This window comes from Medicago truncatula, chromosome 8 (genome assembly GCF_003473485.1).
Source record: "Medicago truncatula cultivar Jemalong A17 chromosome 8, MtrunA17r5.0-ANR, whole genome shotgun sequence".
Classification (NCBI taxonomy): Eukaryota; Viridiplantae; Streptophyta; class Magnoliopsida; order Fabales; family Fabaceae; genus Medicago; species Medicago truncatula.
This window is the reverse complement of record NC_053049.1, coordinates 33,006,106-33,027,294: the sequence shown is the minus strand read 5'-3', so window position 1 is coordinate 33,027,294 and position 21,189 is coordinate 33,006,106. Positions and strand designations below refer to the sequence as shown.

The following is a 21,189-nucleotide window of genomic DNA, read 5'->3' as shown; positions in this document are numbered from 1 at the left end:
GAAGACTTTATTTATCTCACATTAAATATTGCTTGACCAAATGATATTATGCAAGAACAATTAAAAAGTCAGCTTGTATCGCAAAAATGGTTGTTATGTGATGGACGGTTCCTTCACGTGTGTTGTTTTGTTCACATTTTAAATTTAATTGTTTAAGAGGGGTTGAAAGTTGGTTGATAATGTGTTTGAAAAAGAAAATAGAGATGTGTCAAATATGCGTTTGAATTTTTTTTTAAGGAATGCATTGATCACATTGGTGATATTGAAACTTCAACTTGATTTAAGATGTTCATACAAAATGAAATTCAACTTATTTGATGCTTGAATGTGCACATATCGACGAGTATTTGCAAGTCTTAATGTTACAAATGAATTTGAAGGTCTCCAGTATTGTAATTTCTGGAAATGCAATATAACCTAAGACATCAAAAGGCCAAATGCACCCTCAGAAATTGTAGGTCTCATTTCTCTAGTTTGCAGTATTGGTAAACTTGATACAGACAAAAAACTTTCTTATTGCTACACAAGAATCAATTGTCTAATCTCTATAAATAATATTTTACATCCTCAATATGGATACCGATTCTTCACTTCTGTGAGTATACAATCTTGGTCTTGACAATTAGGTTCAAACCAAACCACCTTTCGATTTATCTCTTCATTCTCCAATTCATTGTAGTATTTTAACATTACATAAACAAAAATTTGATCTCACAAAGGTGGATGATCTTCCTCGGGAGATTGAGGAGGAATTGCTTTCCATCCAGGTTTCTCATCCCAGTACATGTCATAATATATGTGGCCAATAGGTGTATCCGGCATACAGCACCATATGCCGACATACCGCTTGACGCGATTTCTGAATCTATCTTCCCTTTCCTTTAAAATATAAAATACAATGCATATGCATATGGTAAGTAAATGTTAATTGCATTTGATATTAGGTGCTAACTCAATGTAAAACTTTGAATGGAGAAAAGCAAAATGGCCTTACCTTGTTAGTGAAACCAGTGAAAGCATCTTCCACTGAAGAGAGTTTAATGACTTTTACATCCTTGAATGATGAAAATACTTTCATAAACTGTAACAGAAAGGAGAACAGTTATGTTAAATAAAAGAACACTAAATTTAGCGTGTTTCTAACCAGTTCTTTACTGAACGATAATAAATTGATGTGGTAAAACAAAAAAGACCAAGCACACACAAAGATAATCGTATCAATGTAGTTTATAGATTTAAAAAACTTTGAACAGAAATAAGAACCAAAAAAGTTTTAGATATATAAGCTTGAAAAGAATATCAAATACCATTTCTTCATTGCTGTGTTTTGGAAATTTAAGTACTCCTCCAACCGTGGAATTATATGATCCATCACAACCTTGAGTTCCTTCTTTACAGAGCTGAACATCAAGCCATGACTTTTTCACCTGAACTCAAAAACCAAGGCAAACAAGTTTAAACAAAGTAAATAAATCAAGAAACGTGACCAAAGAAACAAGAATTGTGACATTTACTCACCTCAGGCGGAAGAGAGGGATTATCAAGCATTGAATACTCTCTAATACCTATTTCAGGGCCAAATTCTTCTTCTGGTAGTTTTTTCAACATAACATTTACCTGCAACATAGTGCATTTCCACATCAACATAAGGAAGTGACTGATAAAAAGATGGGGAAGAGAATACAATCACCCCATGTATATTAAATTTAAGTGTACACGCTTGAACCTCACGAATCCACCTAATCATCTCTCGTTATCAACAAATTTCCTGTCATCTTCATGTTATATGATACATACTTATGGTTTCCATATTAAATCAAATTAATATTAACATCTCCTTAATCAACTACTCAATCAAATGAGATTTTTTTCTTTCCTTTATTTCTTCAGTTAATATATTCTCCACTTAAAAATTTAAGTATAATATAATATTTGTAAATAACCATTTAAATTGCAAACTGAGTGACGACATATTCCACTCCCACATGAGGCTATCTAGTTTTATTATCACCACAAACTGAGATTAAAGTGCAATTTTATCGTTCAATCATTCTTATATAGTTATTCCTCACTAATTACATAAGCTATTTAATCATTTTGAAGGGCACTTTTAGAAAGTTAAGAGATGTTTTCAAAAACTGAAAATAACAGGATAAATCATTTCCAAAAATTACAAAAAGTGTCATCGAAATACTTATTTGGCTTTAACTTTTCATTAACTTTCAGCTTTACACAATGTTTGCTTGACATGCAGACCACCAAAACACGTCAAAACCCCATGACACTTCAATAAAAATTTGTTATGGAGTTTGTTGATTATCAATTGTCCCAACTCCCTATTCCCCAAAAGTATCAAGACCAATGCGTAATTTTTCAGATGATCCAAGTGATAAAGAGAAGTGAAAATAATAAGAAACCATTTAAATAGGGAATACCTCAAATACATGGTCCAAAGGACAGAGAAAAGGTTGTCTAGTCATAGACCCCTCCAAAATACCAGGATGGGGATACCACATCCTATCCAGCCTGCACCATAGAGGAGGCACGACCTAAACATGCATAAAGAACTCACATTAAGATAAAAGAATATAGAATATACACATTCTTTATGTTCTAGTAGTCTTTTGAACATATTTAATTATTGAAACCAAAGTTGAAATGAAATAAATTGAAGTCCGTGCTTGTTCATAGTTTTTACAGGTTTATCACGTAACATGATTCACAAGAAACATCAATTAGCACTGAATACTGGCCATGACAGAGTTATGATATGACACTTCTATTCAAAATTCAATATTATAAAATGTATGATCCCAGAAATTAGTTCTTACCAGTGTTCTGTTCAGAAGGGAGGCAATTGCAAGTGCTGTCCTAATCTGTTTAGTCTGAAGAGAAAAAAATCACGTGCAACTAATATTACAAAAACGCAACAACAAAATTCCATCAAATGCAGACATGAATAGGATCAGGTCGATACGTATATACTTGGTGATTTATAAGAGTAAAATGTGATTCAATATTGTGCTCCCCGCTTAGCAACATGCTTTTTGGAATAGATGGCTTAAATGATAAGAGACCCCCTGCAAAAGTTTCTCCAAAAGTTAAGGTTTTGTAATTTCATGCTACAGAGGCGAATAATCAACCACAAGAAGACACTGTAACCAATCTGTTTACATATCCGATTTTACCATTATAATAGTATAATTCAAGATTTAATGTGGACAAAGTAGGAACCAAACAAACAAATACTGACAAACAGAGAAATCGGTCTATTTGCACACGTGCATTAAAAACAATAAAGTGAATGATCTGCACACTCAAATTTATGGAGAAACGGGACTAGTTACCAGGAGGATTATAGTATTCTGGTGGATCAAGGAATTGCATGGCTTCTCGTAGTCGGTGGCGCTTTCCTTCAGTGCCTCCGTATTGAAATGTTGTGTGTACTGCATAGGGCTCCAACCTTAGTTGCTGGTACATAGCCTACAATCATAATACACACATTTTCGTATGTCAAACACGTATATAAATCATTCCTCTAGTCCATTCAAGATCCCTCCAAACAGTTAATTGCATAAAAGAAAACAAATGTATAGCACATACAAAATAAACGGAAAATATTTCAATCAGGGAAATTGTTAATTGAAAAGTCCCTACCTGGACAAAATATGTATGTCCACTGCAGAAGATACTAGCAGGCAAAATTCCTAGCTTCAGTTTTCCATCAAAAGTATAAACAAGTCCACTATCATCATCAACAGATGGTCCTAGCTGAGTGTGAAGAATGTCATTAAACCCATTCTGGTCCCATATCTTGTCATCAGCTAGAAGCATTTCTTTCCATTGCTTAGCCAAAATCTTGGCAGACTCTGTAGGTCTCCAATGGAAAATTCCAATGTTGTAGGCACCACTAACTATTCAAGGTGATTGACAATTTCATCAATATACAGTTTTAAGAAACAACTAAACAAATAAAACAGTTTTCACAATAAAATGAAATGAAAAGAAGCAAAAGGTAAGAGCAATGAATTGGTTGCTGAGATTTGAAAATGATATAACCAAGCAGAAAAAACTTTCAACAGATTAAGAGCAAAATGCTGCATGTTGAAAATTGATTTGCTAGCTCATATCATGAACCAAATATCCCAAAAGCTTAAACTGTTGGGTGAAAGCTTATGAATGATTTTTTATCTAACTCTCTCACTCAAGCAAAACCCTTTGGGATTCATGTGCAAACAAGGCACAGGCCTGCTCAATAATAAAATCCAACTTCCATTTAGAAGAATAGGGGCAGCAAGGATATAGTTCTACACCACATCGGGTCACAGAAGCTGTAGTACCTTGTGATGAATCAACTATTCCAAAATCTCAAGTTGTTGAATGAAAGTACATTTGTGGTTCTACAACTACAGTTTCGAATCTAAAGCAAGCCAAATGGGTAAGAAAAAGTCTAAACTGATCCATCCAATAAAAAAAGACGACTATCATTCAAAGAAGCAGCATTTGCATGTCCATAGATGCATTAGACTCATACTGAAGGTTTTATTCTATATAACTCATCATATACATGGTATATGCGAAAAATAAATATGCTACAAGAATTGATAGAAGCACAGTTAAAAATGTTAAGAGTAAGTTCACATTATAGTATAATATTCACCTTCTTGCCAAATTTCTAAACTGTCATCAACAACTGTTGGAACTACTTGATCACTTGAAGTTAAAATATCTGCTCCTGGATGACGAGCAAGATATGGAAGTGGATTCTGTTTAACAATTTCACAATTGAAAACATGTATTAGGAATGGTATATATCTTACATAATCATATTATTGGCTTGAAGACATCTGCAAATACAATTGTGATAACTTCATACGGCAAGCTACTTCATTACATCCATGATAGAGAAAATGAAACATCCTAGTCACTATGAGTTTTACTGCTACTTTTGACAAACATTAATCAAAATCTAAGCAAGCATTGAGCCACACTTCTAACTAAAACAGATTAACTTAAGAAAACATAATAGCATGTATGTAAAATTGAAGGTCACCTTTAACCAAACCATGTCGGTATCACACATCAATACTTCAAAACCAAAAGGCAGTATTGAGTCTAACAGAATAACTTTTTCTCTCCCCATTTTATGAAATGTTGGAGTCCCCCAGCCAACATCTACAGTGCTCATATGGCTGCCCATGTCAAAAACTGGTACACCCTTCCAATATAGTGCCTCCAATAATTTGGTGTCCATTGCGCCTAATAGTAAGTTCAAACACATATTACAAAGTTTAGTTAATGGTGGATATGCATTTCCATCAACACATCACTGCAAATCCAAAAACAATACAAAACAGAACAGGATAGAAATTATTTCACGACACTCACCAACAAGAAAATTAGAAACTTCTAGATCTGTCAATTTCTTGACCCAAGTCAGAATAAAATCCATGAATGCATAGTTACCGAAGGTCACTATTACAACATTATCTTTCACCCTTTGCTGAACCAGTTCTTTGGTCAGTCGGAAATTCTTCAAAGGCGGCATTTTTTTATTCGAGGGTGGAATTTCCCAAACAGAACTTGGCCACACATTCTCTTTCACTGGTGAAGGAATGGACACAGTAGGCGACTTTTCTGACTGAGAAATGTTGAGTGTATGATCTATATGGTGAGGATCCTCAGCTGAAAACACATTTTGAATGAAGGTTTTGAATCCAACTCAATTATGGAAAAGCCATAGATTAAAGAACATAAAATAAGTAAGCACAACCGCTATAATATAGTAGCTGTGTCATGTATCATTGTATCCATATCAAACAGATCATAGACATTTCAAATATTCCTAATTGTATCTTACAATATATTTTTCATAAAGGTTTTCATACCCTACATTTCATGGACATTTCAAATATTCCTAACTGCATCTTGCAGTGCTTTTTTAACTTCTATTTATTAAACTATTTTACCAATCCAGATGAAATTATTGTAACAAAAGTGCCTTGCATAGATACCATTAGACAGTTGATAGTTTTTTTTTTATTGTTAAATGCTAACCATCTTATAGTCGCAAACTATCCAGCAATTTTGCCAATGACTGATCTCTGTCTAAAAATCTGGTCGATCGCCTTAAACGAGGTTACCTCTTTCAACCAGTGTTGTCAATTGCAGATAGCGGATTGTTAAAATTATGCTGTACAATAGTGCTATAGTGCCACTATAGCTGCAATTTGACAACATTTTTTTACTAAATAGTGTATCGCAAAACAATAGTGGTTTGTCCAAATTCTGCTACACTATATTGTCGCTATAGACAAGGCTCAAACCCGGAGGAACCTTGCTCAAGAGATCCAAATTTAGTTCCACTCGGAACCTAGCCAGAGTTTACAACCACAACAACAACAACCAAGCCTTATCCCACTAACTGGGGTCGGCTACATTACATGGATCAAATTACGTCATAATGTTCTATCATAAACCATATATGGATCCAACTCATTAATCTCTAAATCTTTCCTGATAGTTTCTCTTATAGTTTTTTTAAGTCTTCATCTATCTCTAGTGATCCGACTATCCTCCATCTGATCCACTGTCCTTACTACAAAATCTACATGTCTTCTCTCTAAATGCCCAAACCACCTAAGCCTATTTTCGACCATACTTTATTATCGTGTTGGTTCTTAAATCACAAAAAAAAAATGCAGAAAAATAATAATAATCCCACTTTCCTTTTCTAACAAGAATTGAATTATAAATAGCATAGCAAAAGAACTAGTTAGTACATCATCTACAAATGAACTAATTCTCCACACTCCATAGCTCAAATTCAATTACATTTACATTAATAAATTAATGATCTAAACAATATAAACAACAATTAAGATGATGAATAAGAGAAAAACAGAGTGAAAGTTGAGAGACATACTGGAGATGGAAGAAGAAAGCCATGCAGAAGATTGAGAAGCAGGAGTGTTACTGGAATAAATAGCAGAAAAAACATAGAAAGATGAAACAACAATTCCAATGATAACGACAGTGTAGATCGTGAGGAATAATGGTTTTGATTGTGTCACTTCTTCACAACCATTTCTCCAAGCCATTTTTGTGAAATATTATAGTTTTTTTTTTCTTTCACAATAAACGATGTATTGATATCATTGTAATCTTTGTCGTTTGAAGTAGAAGAAGAATTGATTTGAGATTGATTTGTATTACGAGGAGGATGTTGTGAAAGTGGTACTGTTGTTATGTTCTTGGTCAACTTGTTTGCTTTCTCAACATGGACATTATCATCATTATTATTATTATTATTTTGGTTCTACTAACATCACATTATTCCAACTAAAAACTTTAATCATTCATATTTTTAAATATCTATTAACAAAAACTATAAAATATTGACATTTTAAAAATATTATATAAACATTTGTCTTTGCATATTAATAAAAAAAAAAAGTTAATTAAGTAAGTTAGGCAAATAATGTATTTGGTCAAAATGTAATATCTTTATTTTAAAGAAAATGAAATATTATTTTATTAATCAATACCAGCAAAGCTTTTTCAACAACTCTATAATTGGATTTGGATCTATGCATGCTTTTTATATTCCTGTACTGTAGTATATCGTTGATGGAAAGTTTTGAATTATTTCAACAAAAAAATGTTTTTTTTTTAAGGAAAAAAAAGAGAGGTTTTGAATTGTCATATAAAAAAAATGGTAAATTCGTCTAAAGAAAAAGGTAAATTTTTTGGCATGTGAAGTTTGGCCGGTACCAATATTATGCAAAACTCATTTAAATTCTATTTTATTTTTAAATAAATTAATATAAAAATATGACTGTCATTTAATAATTGAATGAAAAATACATATTCAACCAAACTTTATGGATACCACTGTATTCACCTAACAATATTATGTTGTTTTTTTGTTAAAAAGAAAGAAAAGAGAATTGAGTTATTCGTGAACTACTCATACTCACTATTTATTTTTTAAACTAAAGTTTAGATAAGTTCAGCTACAGATGTTCACCATTGACGAGGAGTAATCAGTAGAAGAATTATCAATTTGACGAGGAACTTTTCCTTTGACATTGTCAGAAGGATTATCAACTGGAGGTGGAACTTCACATTTGACATTTATGAAAAGATTATCAACTGAATGTAGAACCTTGACTTTTGCATTGCTATAAGGATTATTAATTGGAGGTTGAATATCGACTTTGATATTGTCGAAAGGATTATCAATTCAAGGTGGAACCTCGACTTTTGCATTGGTCGGATCATCCACAACTTGAGGTGCAACGTGTGACTTCACATCAACATGAGGTTCCTTAATTGGAGGTGTAATGTGAGTTATCAAATTAGAGGGGATATCAATAGGAGCATCCATATTTGAAATACTGCAAATTATAGTTAGAAAATTGGTATGTTTATGTAAATGCAGGGTTAATATTACATAATTTGAATTAGTTTTTCATTTTATATAAAAAAAAAGAGGATGAATTGTCGGAGGAGGGATTTGAGATATAGAAATAAACATTTTAGATTTTTTATTCCGAAAGATGTCTGATATGTTCTAGATAATAAAATCTGAACATGGACAAAATGATCAAATTGGAGGGCGCGCACAAGAAGAACATGGGGTGGAAAAAGATATTCTCTTTCTTAGGTCATAGTCATTTAGGTATGGGCTTCTATAAGAACAAAGGAATAGCCCAATAGACAAACCCCTTTTTAATTTCTTGATAATGTTTTACCAAACAAAGTAAAATCATTTTCCCACCCCCCAACAACTCTTGAACGCCCTCCATAAACTCAAAAGTATCCATTTTTTTACATGTCTGAATGTAGATTTTGGAGCGTGTTTGTGATCTTTGGATTAACAAATCCAGAGCGTGCTTTCCTACCGTTATGAAAGGAAAAAAACCACAATACAACTGCGATTAATTTTTTTCTTATGGATTTTTGCATCTGGATATTACAATCTAAATGTGTAAAAAGTCCACTTTACATGTTCAAATTTTAAAATCCGGATGTGGAAAAAATACACGTATGATGCAGGAAACCTGTACTAAATAGGTAAACAAAGTTGTAGTTTTATTATGACAATTATGAGGAATGTTTCATGGTTGCTATTGGGAGTTGTAGTTATCGATATAGTACTTGTTTTTTTGTCTTCTTCAAAAAAACAAGTATTATATCGATAACTACAACTCCCAATAGATATAGTACTTGTTGATGAGCCACTCATGGGAAAATGTATACTTAATTTTCAGTACATTATGGTACTTAATTTATGTACACCCTCCAGTCACATTTATAAACGAAAAACAACTTTTTAGGTTCATTGAATAACCAATGTATTTGGTTTACAAATGTGACCAAATGCATTAATGGTCTACAAATGTGACAAAATACATTAATTATTCCATAAACCTAAAAATTTAATGTGACGGGAGGGAGTATATGCAACCTGTTTCTCAAGCATTTGTAACAAATTTAGAGGCCTACGTTACCCTCTCATGATATCAATCAATCAAAATGTAATATACATGGGTAACATTAAATATCAAATAAATGAGTAGATTTTTTTCTAAAAATAAAAGAGTTAATCTTTTTTTTTTGGACAAAAAAGAGTTAATCTTAATTTTTTTTTAAGGAGAATTAATCTTAATCATAAGGTAACTTTTAATACTTTTAATTTTTATTTAATTATATTAAGAAGTTCAATCTTAATTAATTTACACTACAAGACTTATAACAAATAAAATTTTACATCAAATTTTTTCATCTGGATGTCCTTAAATTCATCACTTACATTCATAAAATTTCTTCCATTCTAGAACCCCGAACGTGAGAACAAAAACATCTCCTTCATTCAAATTTCTTCTTCTTTATTCTTCCATATTGATCAATTCTTGTTTCTTTTTCATTCTTATTCCTATTTTGATTGTTCAATTTTTTCGTTCCAAACTACCGCAGTTTCCAATTATAGTGAGAATTGTCGTTGTTTATAGAACCGCGTTAGATATCGTGACTTTTTTTATTTAAGCAGCCAACCTAATAAAATATGCTAACACGTATAGACCTGCCTCACTATCAGCCAAAACCTTTAAGTCAAAACAAAAGAACAAAAGCCTCATCACATAACCATTTCAGCAGCAACCGAAAAAAATGTTAGCAGACTCCCACAACATCACAGCGGCAACACCTGCTAGCAGTCCTCAAAGTACAACAGATGACTTACTCAATTGTTATAATTAACTACCTCACAAAAAAAAAAAAAAATCAAATCAAAAAGAAAAATCAAATCACCATACTTGACGTGGTACTGGAAATAACGACAATTCTCACGATATTTGGAATCAAACAAACGACGACGATTCTCACGAAAATTAAAAAATGCGGCAGTTTGGAACGACAAAATTGAACAATCAAAATGGGAAGAAGAAATTTTATGAATATAACTGATAAATTTAAGGACATTCAGATGAAAGAAATTTGATGTGAAATTTTAATTGTTCTAAGCCAGTCATGTAGTGTAAATTAATTAAGATTGAACAACTAAATATAATTAAGTCAAGATTACATTAGGGGTCCTTTATCTTATTTATTTGTAACACTTTGATCCTTTATCTTTATGTTTTTCCGTTTAGGTCCTTTACATATTCATCTTTTTTCTTATTTTTTACTAAAAAATACATAATTTTATTTTTAAAAATATATTTTTATTAAAAATGAAAAAAAATCCATAAATATGATGAAGATGTTCATCATCTTCATCTTCTTCCTTTGAATCTTCATCATCTTCTTTAAATAAAAAAAAATTCTACTAAAATATATCTCCAAATATCGTGAATTAATGTTGTATTCACCTCAAATCTTCTTTTAAAGACAAAATTCAAAACCTTAATTTCACAAATGTTGCAAGGCGGATGGTGGAGGCTTAGTCACCGGCGGAAGGGTTAGGCTTTACGAAAGTTAAGATTGTTTTGGAAACAACAAAATTGATGTGCAAAACTGCTATCAATTTTGGGGTTATTTTTATGCCGGGTTTGAATATTGAGTTTTAGAAAATAATAATAATATACGGTGTGACAATTTATATAACTAATTTTTTTTTTTTTTTTTTTTTTGTGATGAAACTAAATCTTTTTCTCCATAGGGTTTTGATTTTTGTGTTTAAAAGAAGATTTGAGGTGAACATAACATTAATTCATGATATTTGGAAATATATTTGTGTAGAAATTTTTTTGATTCAATGAAGATGATGAACATCTTCATCATAATTCTGAATTTTTTCATCTTTAATAAAAATATACTTAAAAAAATAACATTATGTATTTTTTTAATAAAAAAATGAGAAAAATGATGTATATGTGCTTTTATGAGAGATAAAAGACGTAAACGGAAATAAAAATAAAGATAAAGGACCAAAGTGTTACAAATAAATAAGATAAAGGACCTCTAATGTAATCCTGTCTATAATTTAATAAAAATTAAAAGTATTAAAAGTTCCCTTATGATTAAAATTGATTTTTTTTTTTTATAGAAAAAATTGACTCATTTATGACATTTAATATTGTCAATGTATATTACATTTTGATTGATTGATATCATGAAGGGTAATCTAGAAAAAATTGATTTTGATTGGTTCAAATGGCTTCCTTTAAGTACTTGTCTTTTGAGAACATGCATGTAAAAAATTTGAGAAGATATATACCCTATTCGACTTTGAGAACATTAGGGATTTTTTTAGAACATGTAGATATATACCCCATTCGACTTTCTTCATGTACTTTTTTATTTTATTTTTAAATCCTCAAATTTTTGCAATATTTCTCACTTTCATGTATGTATGGATGTATGGAAGCAGGTGATGCGAGAAACTTATGCTCCTTGACTCTGTATCACACATTCATCTATCCATATATAGATAGATGTCAAAGTTTTATAATATTTTACGAGTAAACTATCAAATTAATCTTTGATTTTGTATGATATTCTTAAATGACTTCCTCAAATTAAAACTATTTTAAAAAGGTGTCTTGGTTCTATTAAAACATCAAGTTGATCTCTATATTTAACAATTTACCTACAATTAGATCCCTATATTTTAACCACTTTCTATCAAGTTGATCTACCATCAATTTGATCATTATATTCAACCACTTTCTATCAATTTAATCTTTAACATGTTCTTAGATAAAGATCTCTCACTCTACTCAAATGTCAAGTTGGTCTCTATATTTAACCATTTACGGTCAATAAAATCCCCATATTTTAATCACTTACTTACTACCAGGTTGATCATTATTTTCAACCACTCAATATCAATTTAGTCTTAGATGGTTTTTAATATCCTATTGATGCGTGACATGTGAAATTTGAAGTTTAGGTTCTTCAAATTGAGCTTTGAAATAATAGCCCGCAGGCCCAAACCATAGACACTTAAAACATACATCGTGTTAAGATAAATCATATACTTCATAATAAATCATATGTTTGTTATGAAAACAACATCAATTATTTCATATTAGAAGAGTTAAACCTTTCCTTCTCAAGATGTTTTGGATATGAGAGTTGTTATGTTGTTGTCACAGTCTCAAGTCAACGGCCAACTAGCAAGTAGACCCAAAAGATCAAGTAAAATTCAAATGGCTTGAATTCATGCATGAATCAATGACATAAAACAAAAAATGCATTTTTAATTCAAAGTCTCCTCTCATGTGGGGCTTCCTAGCAAACGAGTTTTTCAATTCAAAACAAAGGCCAAACTCAACCACTTGGTCATATTGAACTTTAGTCATTAAAAATACGATATATATACTTTAATGAGATAGCCTCCAAATCTGAAACAAGTGGGAAGAAAGTTGTTTCCAAATAAATATTTGAAATAGCTACGTGGATCCATTTGTGGCTCCCTCAACATTATTATGTTGATGTCATTTAATTTGCATAAGTAGTCACAACTCAGTCTAGCTACTAAATGTTTATATTCCCATATATCTACTAAAAATAATGTTTATATTATATATAAATAATAATAAAGTCTTCCTGAACCAATGCATAAAATAACAACCTATAAAAGAAACCTCTACTACGTACCAAGTACTCATAATCTATATACTCTATTAAAATTGATGCCATATGAAATTCCCATTTTGTCCCTGGAATGGGCATTTAAGTAATTTTCTAATTGGTGGGTTTGGTTTGGTGCCACCTCATCTTTTTTATGCCAAATTTCCCATTTTACCCCTCACCAATTTTTTAAATTATTTTCTAATTTTTAATAACTTTTAACTATTTTTCAATTTTTATGTTTTTAACTATTTTTCAATTTTTTCTCCCAAATTCAGTTGCTTCTACATTGCCGTTGTGGGAGATTAAGGTATCGTTTGACCCGGCTTTTTTCCAAATTCTCTATATTTTTAAGGAGAAGTTAGGTCAAACACAATATCAATTATTTTAATTTCAATATTGTTTAATCATCACAACCTCACATATATATTTATTCACGTTGTCATTTAATGATATCAAATATTTTTATTTCCTTTCTTCAACCTCGCGAATATACACACACATTAATGTTTCGAGTAATATTATATGTCTGTTTGTCTATTTTTTTGTTTCGATAATGCATATAATTTTTTTTTGGTGTTGTTTGGTTGGGTGCTACCTTACCGATTTTTTTATTTTTTAGTTTTAACTATTTTTCAATTTTTTCTCCCAAATTCAATGGCTTCTACATTACCGTTGTGGGAGATTAAGGTATCGCTTGACCCGACTTTTTTCAACTTCTCTAAATTTTTAAGGAGAAGTTGGGTCAAACACAATATTAATTATTTTAATTTCAATATTGTTTAATCATCACAACCTCACAAATATTTTTATTCACGCTGTCATTTAATGATACCAAATATTTTTATTTCCTTTGTTCAACCTCGCGAATATATACACACACATTAACGTTTAGAGTAATATTTTATGTCCGTCTGTCTGTTTTTTGTTACGCTGATGCATATAATTTTTTTTAGTGTTGTTTGGTTAGGTGCTACCTCACCGATTTTTTTTAACTATTTTTCAATTTTTTTTATTTTTAATTATTTTCCAATTTTTTTCTCCCAAATTCAGTTGTTTCTACACTGCCGTTGTGGGAAACTAAGATACCGTTTGACCCGGTTTTTTTTTCAACTTCCCTATATTTTTAAGGAGAAGTTAGGTTAAATACAATATCAATTAAGTACTTTCTAAAAAATGTACCTTTTAATGCAATGAACTTTGACCAAAAGTTGTTGAATGCTTCTTCAAAAAACTACTTCTCGACAATTTATTTCACAAGCATCTCTCTTCAATTCACGTTGGGAACTTTTTTTTTTATTTTTTAATATTATACTTCAATATATTTTTTTCTTCCATTTAATTTGAAGCGTTCAATTTAATTTTTTTTAAGGAGGTTCCATTTAATTTTATTACCTTTTTTTCAAAGGAATTTTATTATCTTTTTATCACTTATAATTTCAATATCGTTTAATCATCACAACTTCACAAATATTTTTATTCACGCTGTCATTTAATGATATCAAATATTTGTATTTTCTTTCTTCAACCTCGCAAATATATACGCACATACACATTAGCGTTTAGAGTAATTCTTTATGTGTGTCTGTTTTTTTGTTACGCTAATGTGTATAGTTTTTTTTAGCGTTGCATAATGCGTATGATTATTTTTATAAAATTTAAATTTTAATTAAAAGTAAAATTGTAGATGTCTTTTCTTCAAAAAAAGGTATAGATGCCTAAAAAGGTGTATATATATATTGCACCTTTATATCGTAACAAACTATGCATATCATTTTCATGTTCAAAAAAATTAAACATATCTGTTTCCATGACACCAACAATGTAACAAATATAATATCATATAATATAAATTCTTATCTTTTTGAAAGACACAAAAAATATGGTATTCTTATAACGAAATTTGTTATAGAGTATAATTGAAATAGAAAAAATCAAATATTTTGATATTATTTATATTATTATTCCAGACTCCTTAAATTGTTTCTCCTATTCAAATATTTAACAAGTTATTTATATGATGATATTAATTTGTATTCATGTTACACAAAATAAACGTTATTGAGTAAATATCGTATTTGTAAAAAAAATATCTTTTATTTTTTAACATTTTTAGCCTTCATAAATTATTCTAAACATTTTATTTATTTATTATGTTAATTAATAATAAATTTAAAGTTTTGTCCTCATGAGTTTAGCTCAGTTGATTGGAACAATGCATAAATACATGCCAAGTCCGGAGTTCGAACCCCAGACACCATATAAAAAATAATAAATTCAAAGTTTGTACAATATTTTGTCAAACAACATTAAACTTAAATAGCTTTAAAACTAACAAAACAAAAAAACCAAATAACTTTAGTTTCTTTCTTAAAGGCCTTTATTTTTACTTTGTTTTGAAGTAACTTTTAGACTGTAAAAAACCTCGACCAAACGGTATCTAAGTTCAGTCGGGAACACTGTTTCACTTTCTTCTTCATAAGAGGTCATTTTCTTCGTCCTCGTGAGCTTAGCTTAGTTGGTAGGACAATGCATAAAATATGCAAGGTCCGGAGTTCAAACCCCGGCCACCACAAAAAAAAAAAAGGTCATTTTCTATCTTTTTTCATGGTTCTGAGACCATGCATGACTTGAGTTGACTGATTTTTATGGCTTAAGGGCTTCATTTTTCGACACCGTTTTAGTTTTTGCTTCATCATAGATGGTTTTCTTCCTTTTTTCATGATTATGCATTTTAAGGGTTTTTTTTTTTTTCCAATTGTTATTGGATTATGTACCAAAATTTGTTATGTTGCATGGCTGTAGAAAAATCGTCTTTTGTTATGTGGAGTATAGTAGAGGTCATGATGACTGAATTTTAACTGATGGTAAGGTTTTGACACAATTGTTATTTTAGCTTCTGGTACAGGAGTTGAAAATAATTGATGCATTTCAATTATTTTAGTTTTTGTGAGTAATCCTAAAGTTGTAACAGTTTTCATATTTTATTTATTCTTTCGTATATCATTGAGCCGTGCAAAAAGTTGATTGGTGTAAATTTGTTTTGATCATATCATTGGGGTCCAGAAAGTTGATGATAGAAATTTGTACATTTAAGATCAGGTTAATTTGATGATACAAAAATTGATCACATAGAAATATGTTAGCTTCTTTCGATATCAGAATGAACAAAGGGAATAAAATTAAATGATGTATTATTGTATTTCTATATATGAATTTCAATGTCAAGGGATTATGACTACATTAAGTATCTCAAAAATGATTTAGACGTTTGGAAAATAGGATTTGGAGTACTGGATTCTTGAATTGTGACTGGTAGTAATGAGAATCAACATATGAAGCTCATTATTTGTGATGCAAAGGTTAGATAAGTTAGTTAAGATTTGTAGTAATTTCTTTTATGATTTATCAATGTTACTTATTAGTATACATTTTGATTTATTTATATTTTTTGGTTTCTTTCTCGGATTTAGGGTGATCGAGTTCATGTAATAACTCGATATAGAGATTTAGAGCATTGGGAATATAGTTGATGTAACATTATGGGTAAAATACTTTGTAGCTTTATCATTTACCATTTATTTACCTTGAATTCTTTGCTTCTATTTTGTAGTCAATGACAACGCAAATAGATGTAACAATTGGTCAGGTTCGAGGCTGCTCATCAACCTACATCATCCGGTTGTTGAAAAGTTTAAGACTTAGTAAGTTTGCATTATGATTTCACAATACAGTGTTAGAGTAACTTATTATTTCACAATCTGATTTGATTGTTTATTGACCATGTTTCTTGAATTGTTGTCGTGAACTTAACACTTCTCAAGCTCAGATAGATTAAAAAGTAAAGTTTAAAAAGTACTTCGTAGAACGATTTTTCCAATCTGTCTCAAGTTAGGCCAATTGATGAATCTATAAACTTAGTCAAGGTCTGTTTTTTTTTTGTTTTTTATGCACAAACATGCTTTGAGTTTTTTTACGCACAAATTAAAAATGCATATTGCACTATTCTTTATTTCACGTGCATAATTTGTGTTAGGATACATACTCCATCACTATTTGGAAAAACAACTAAATTCAATCCTAACCAGTTTGGATGGTATTATGAGAGTTGCACCAAATGTTCGAAGACATCAATGTCAAATGGTGTTAGCTATAGATGCACATGCGGGAGTGATGCTTAATTTTCATTTGTTTCAAAAATGTTAATTGGTCAACGGGGTACATATAATGCACATGCATGCATTTCTCTAGACTTTATAGGAAGATAATAGAAAGATAAATTAGAAGTCATGATACATTTTCTTTAGCTTAAAATCAGTTATGTTACCTTCATTTCATAAGTTATATATAACTATATTCGCATACATCTTATCCATGTTAATATGCATTAGATTAATATTACAGTTATTTCCCTGTTTAGCATTTCCCAAACTAGGTGTCAAGAACAATTCTGAAAGGAAAGCGCAAAATAATCACTCTCATTGATGAACAAACATGGAGAAAGTATAAGTGTCGCCTCTATGCAATTAGAATCCATTGATTATAGGTATTTAATATGCTTCTTTTTTTTTGTTTGCTTGATCACTATAGCCAAATATGATTTCATTTTTGACGATGCCGTTTATTTGTTTATAGTGTTTCTTCAATAATTTTTGTGAATTTTGCGGTTTTCAAACTCAGAGTCATAACTTCAAGCCTGATAAAAAAATTATAGAGAAACTCAATGAAGTCCAATATCTTTTTTGGTCTAAATTGTAACAAAAATAAGTTTAAACAAATCGTTAATTCTTTAATAAATTTATTTCTATACCCTTTACTCTTTTTAATTCTTTTATCAATCATCACAAATATTAATGTGTATTAAAGACTTGATAAAGCTTTCATAAATATTTTGATAAAGATTTATAATGTTTGTGCAATATTCATTAATTTGATCATTTTTCTTTTAAAATATTTTTTTTTATAAAATACGTTATTAAACCCGTGCAACGCACGGGTTTGTAACTAGTAAAATAATTATAATTAAGATGCGGAATAGTACTTATAATTCTTTTTTCATAATTAATATTGCAAGATATTTACAATATAATTTACATATAATTTGTCAACCGTACTTGTTCAAAAAAATAATTAGTCAACCGTAGCATTGAAAATTTAAACCTAAATTACACGTAGGCAAAAAAACCAACCATTTGTATCAACTATAGTTGGGAGAATAGTACTTAGATTCAATTAATTTTGATATTTTGAAGAGAAAAAAATCAACATGTTTTGAGAATATCAAGATTTTCCACTGTGTGGCCATGCGGTAGCATGAGATCACTCGTACGAGAGCAGGGTTACTGCATGCATGCATGGAGGGAGTGAAGCAAACACACAAGTTTACACTCCCTTTAATTTTACGTGTTAGAGTATGCGTTTTCTGTTTAAAAAAAAAATAGTGTTATGTTAACATATTTCTTATAAGAATTAAAAGATAAAATTACAAAGACAATCAAGAATATTCAAAAGGACTTGACAAAAAAAGGAGTATAATAGATCACTTTTTTTTGGCGTAGTGACTTCATAACATACGCATCAAGAGAAGGTTCACTAACATTATGTTCTTTCCAATTTTACAATTAGACAAAATTTATTAAGCACAAATTTAAAATTTAAAAATATAATAATTCAACCACCATTTCTTGTGATAAATATTTCTATTTAAAATGACATTAGATTTTTGTCTTTAGGTGTTGAACATCTAACAAATGCTAGAGGAAAATATTTAGCAAAAAAAAAAAATGATGTCTAAAATATGCAAAATACATATTTGAACGTTTTTTCTTCTTCTATGTTACCCCTCCATAAATTAGGGTACCCCTTTTAAAGAAAAATACATTTTTCTTCATTTTTATTCTTCCAAATATTTACTATTTTTATCTCAAAAACAACAAACTTCTTCATCTCCTTCATGCATGAATAAAGAGAGAGTAAAGAGATTTGAATTTTTCCGTCAAATCAACAAACTACTATGTTTCTGATGTAACTTGATTTTTCTCTTTGTTTCTCTTCAGCACACCTTGTGCGGTGAGAGTAAAGAGATTTGTTTAATGAAATTCCATTTTAGCTTCTTCAAAAAAAATTAATTCTTTACTAACACACCCCTATTTATTTTATATTTTTCTTCAATTAGCATTAAATATTATGTTGAAAACATATTCTAATTCTTTCTCTTAAAGAATAAAATTATAAAAGCAATATCACTTTTAATTTTCTTAATTCCCGTTATTTTTCTAAAGGATCATATAATTAAGGACAGAGATAGTATTATCCTTCTCGAAGACACTAGTTAACATTTTCCTAAAAGTATTTTTTCACTTTATTACTTGAGAAACCAAACGTATTAATTGAACTACATGCTAAAAACAATTATTTGACATAACACATGTTAAAGTCCAAACAGATCATTAGTAACCTGTTTTTTTTTTTTTTTTTGAAGGAAGACCATTAGTAACCCGTAGAAATATCCCTAATACGTTTTTGCATGTGGGTAGATTATTATAAGCTAGCCTAGTCAGAGCATAGTTGGATTCAAGGGTCATGCTCTGCTGCTAATTAAGTCTCTTAATCATGGTTAACAACTCTTTAACCACGATTAATCCAAGCATGCATGCATGCACCACGAATAAAGGGAATAATTAATAAAGAATAAAATATTCTTAATTCATTAAGCCTCTCTTAGTTGGTGTATATCATTTGCCACTAATTAATTGTTGTAATTTTTTGTGTTGTTTACATATTTTGAGTAAAAAATTGGTACGCTAGCTGTACTAATAAGGTCATGTGTCCATAAAATAATTAAAATCAGTACGTACCATATTAGAAATTGTTTTTTTTTTACTCATACAAATTGTTTATTAGGTATAGGCAGAGAGGCATGTACAAATTTTGTACTTGAATGTGTACGTTGATTGAATTAAATGGAAACGAATCACGTGTAGTTGCATGAATTGTATTCTCAAAATTAGTCAACACATTTAATAATATTTTTAGACATACAACAACACATTCATTAATGGACATTAATATTTATGTTTAGCAGTAGCGTCGGTTGGTCCTGTTCTGTCTAGAAGTGGATCAGTGGATGTTTCGGCATCTTAAAGAGACCGTGTGAGAAGTTTTCAAGTGAAAGTTATGTATTGCTCAACTGCATCCTCGTTATGTGGGTCATGAATATTAAACCAAACAATTACTCTTAAGTGTATAACAAATTTGTTCAAACAACAAACTGTTTTAGAGAACTCGAATTTGATTTTTAGGTGGATCAATTCTTTATCAGGTTATAGTTAGATCACGATCGAATTTGAGATTACGAGGACCTCTTCTCATATAAACTGAAGGGTTAACAAAAAATAATAGAATTTATGAAATGATAATAAAGCTAAAACAACATTAGAATATGAACAATTTCAATTGAAATCAGACACAATCTCAAATGAACTATGCCTACAAGGTACGCTAAAACGTTGCAGTGTTGGTCCATATAAGTGTTGGGAAAAACCAAACTTAATTCCATCGGTGAGTTTTTTACTTAGGTAAATTTGTCATTTTAAACTCTTCTCCTTTGTTTAACCGTATAATGGTGAATATTTCTGAGTATCTTTTGCAGTAAGCCAAGTTATCGTGTTCTTAAACTTCGGAAGGAAGTTTCCTCTCTACTGTTAATGGTTGGAATAATTCTTCGAGACTAAAACATTTTTTTTTAGATTTTTGAAAAAAGAAAGGTTATGCAATTCATGTAAAAACAACGCCCCTAACCGCGAGTTAGCAAACAATAAAAGAGAGAATTTTTTAGATGAAATAGCTATGTAATAAAAATGACTGAAAATAAAGATATGGGTTGTCTCCCATTCAGCGACATCAAAATAAAATTATGGGTTGCCTCCCATTCAACACCGGTTTCATGTCATTAGCTTGACGCCTCTACCCCGGTTAGGGTGGCTGATATCAAAGCAATAACTCATCACTTTTCATCTTCCTCTTGTTTGGTAAGGCTTCCATGAATCTGACACAGAAAGGTAAGTGTTCCAATGATCCACTTTGTAAGTTTTGTAATTCTTGCCCTTC

The 21,189-nt window shown here is 30.3% G+C and overlaps 1 protein-coding gene across 1 annotated transcript; it reads right to left on the bottom strand.

The window, feature by feature from the left end:
- Window positions 1–286: 286 nt before the first annotated feature.
- Window positions 287–7,271, bottom strand: LOC11445321 (arabinosyltransferase XEG113). The gene is made up of 13 exons (XM_003628976.4): window positions 6,926–7,271; window positions 5,389–5,685; window positions 5,054–5,259; window positions 4,661–4,766; window positions 3,658–3,914; window positions 3,348–3,483; window positions 2,986–3,080; window positions 2,832–2,885; window positions 2,436–2,549; window positions 1,519–1,617; window positions 1,308–1,427; window positions 995–1,081; window positions 287–879 (listed from the first exon to the last, which is right to left on the bottom strand). The coding sequence occupies exons 1-13, from the start codon at window positions 7,098–7,100 to the stop codon at window positions 712–714; spliced, it is 1,914 nt and encodes a 637-aa protein (XP_003629024.2). The 5' UTR covers window positions 7,101–7,271; the 3' UTR covers window positions 287–711.
- Between the last annotated feature and the right edge of the window lie 13,918 nt (window positions 7,272–21,189).

Bases quoted from the DNA above. Each gene is read 5' to 3' on its own strand.
- LOC11445321 (XM_003628976.4), bottom strand. From the start codon at position 7,100: ATGGCTTGGAGAAATGGTTGTGAAGAAGTGACACAATCAAAACCATTA. The intron at 5,686-6,925 runs GTATGTCTCTCA...ATGTGTTTTCAG, and splicing joins GCTTTCTTCTTCCATCTCCA to CTGAGGATCCTCACCATATA. The intron at 880-994 runs GTAAGGCCATTT...TATATTTTAAAG, and splicing joins TCACTGGTTTCACTAACAAG to GAAAGGGAAGATAGATTCAG.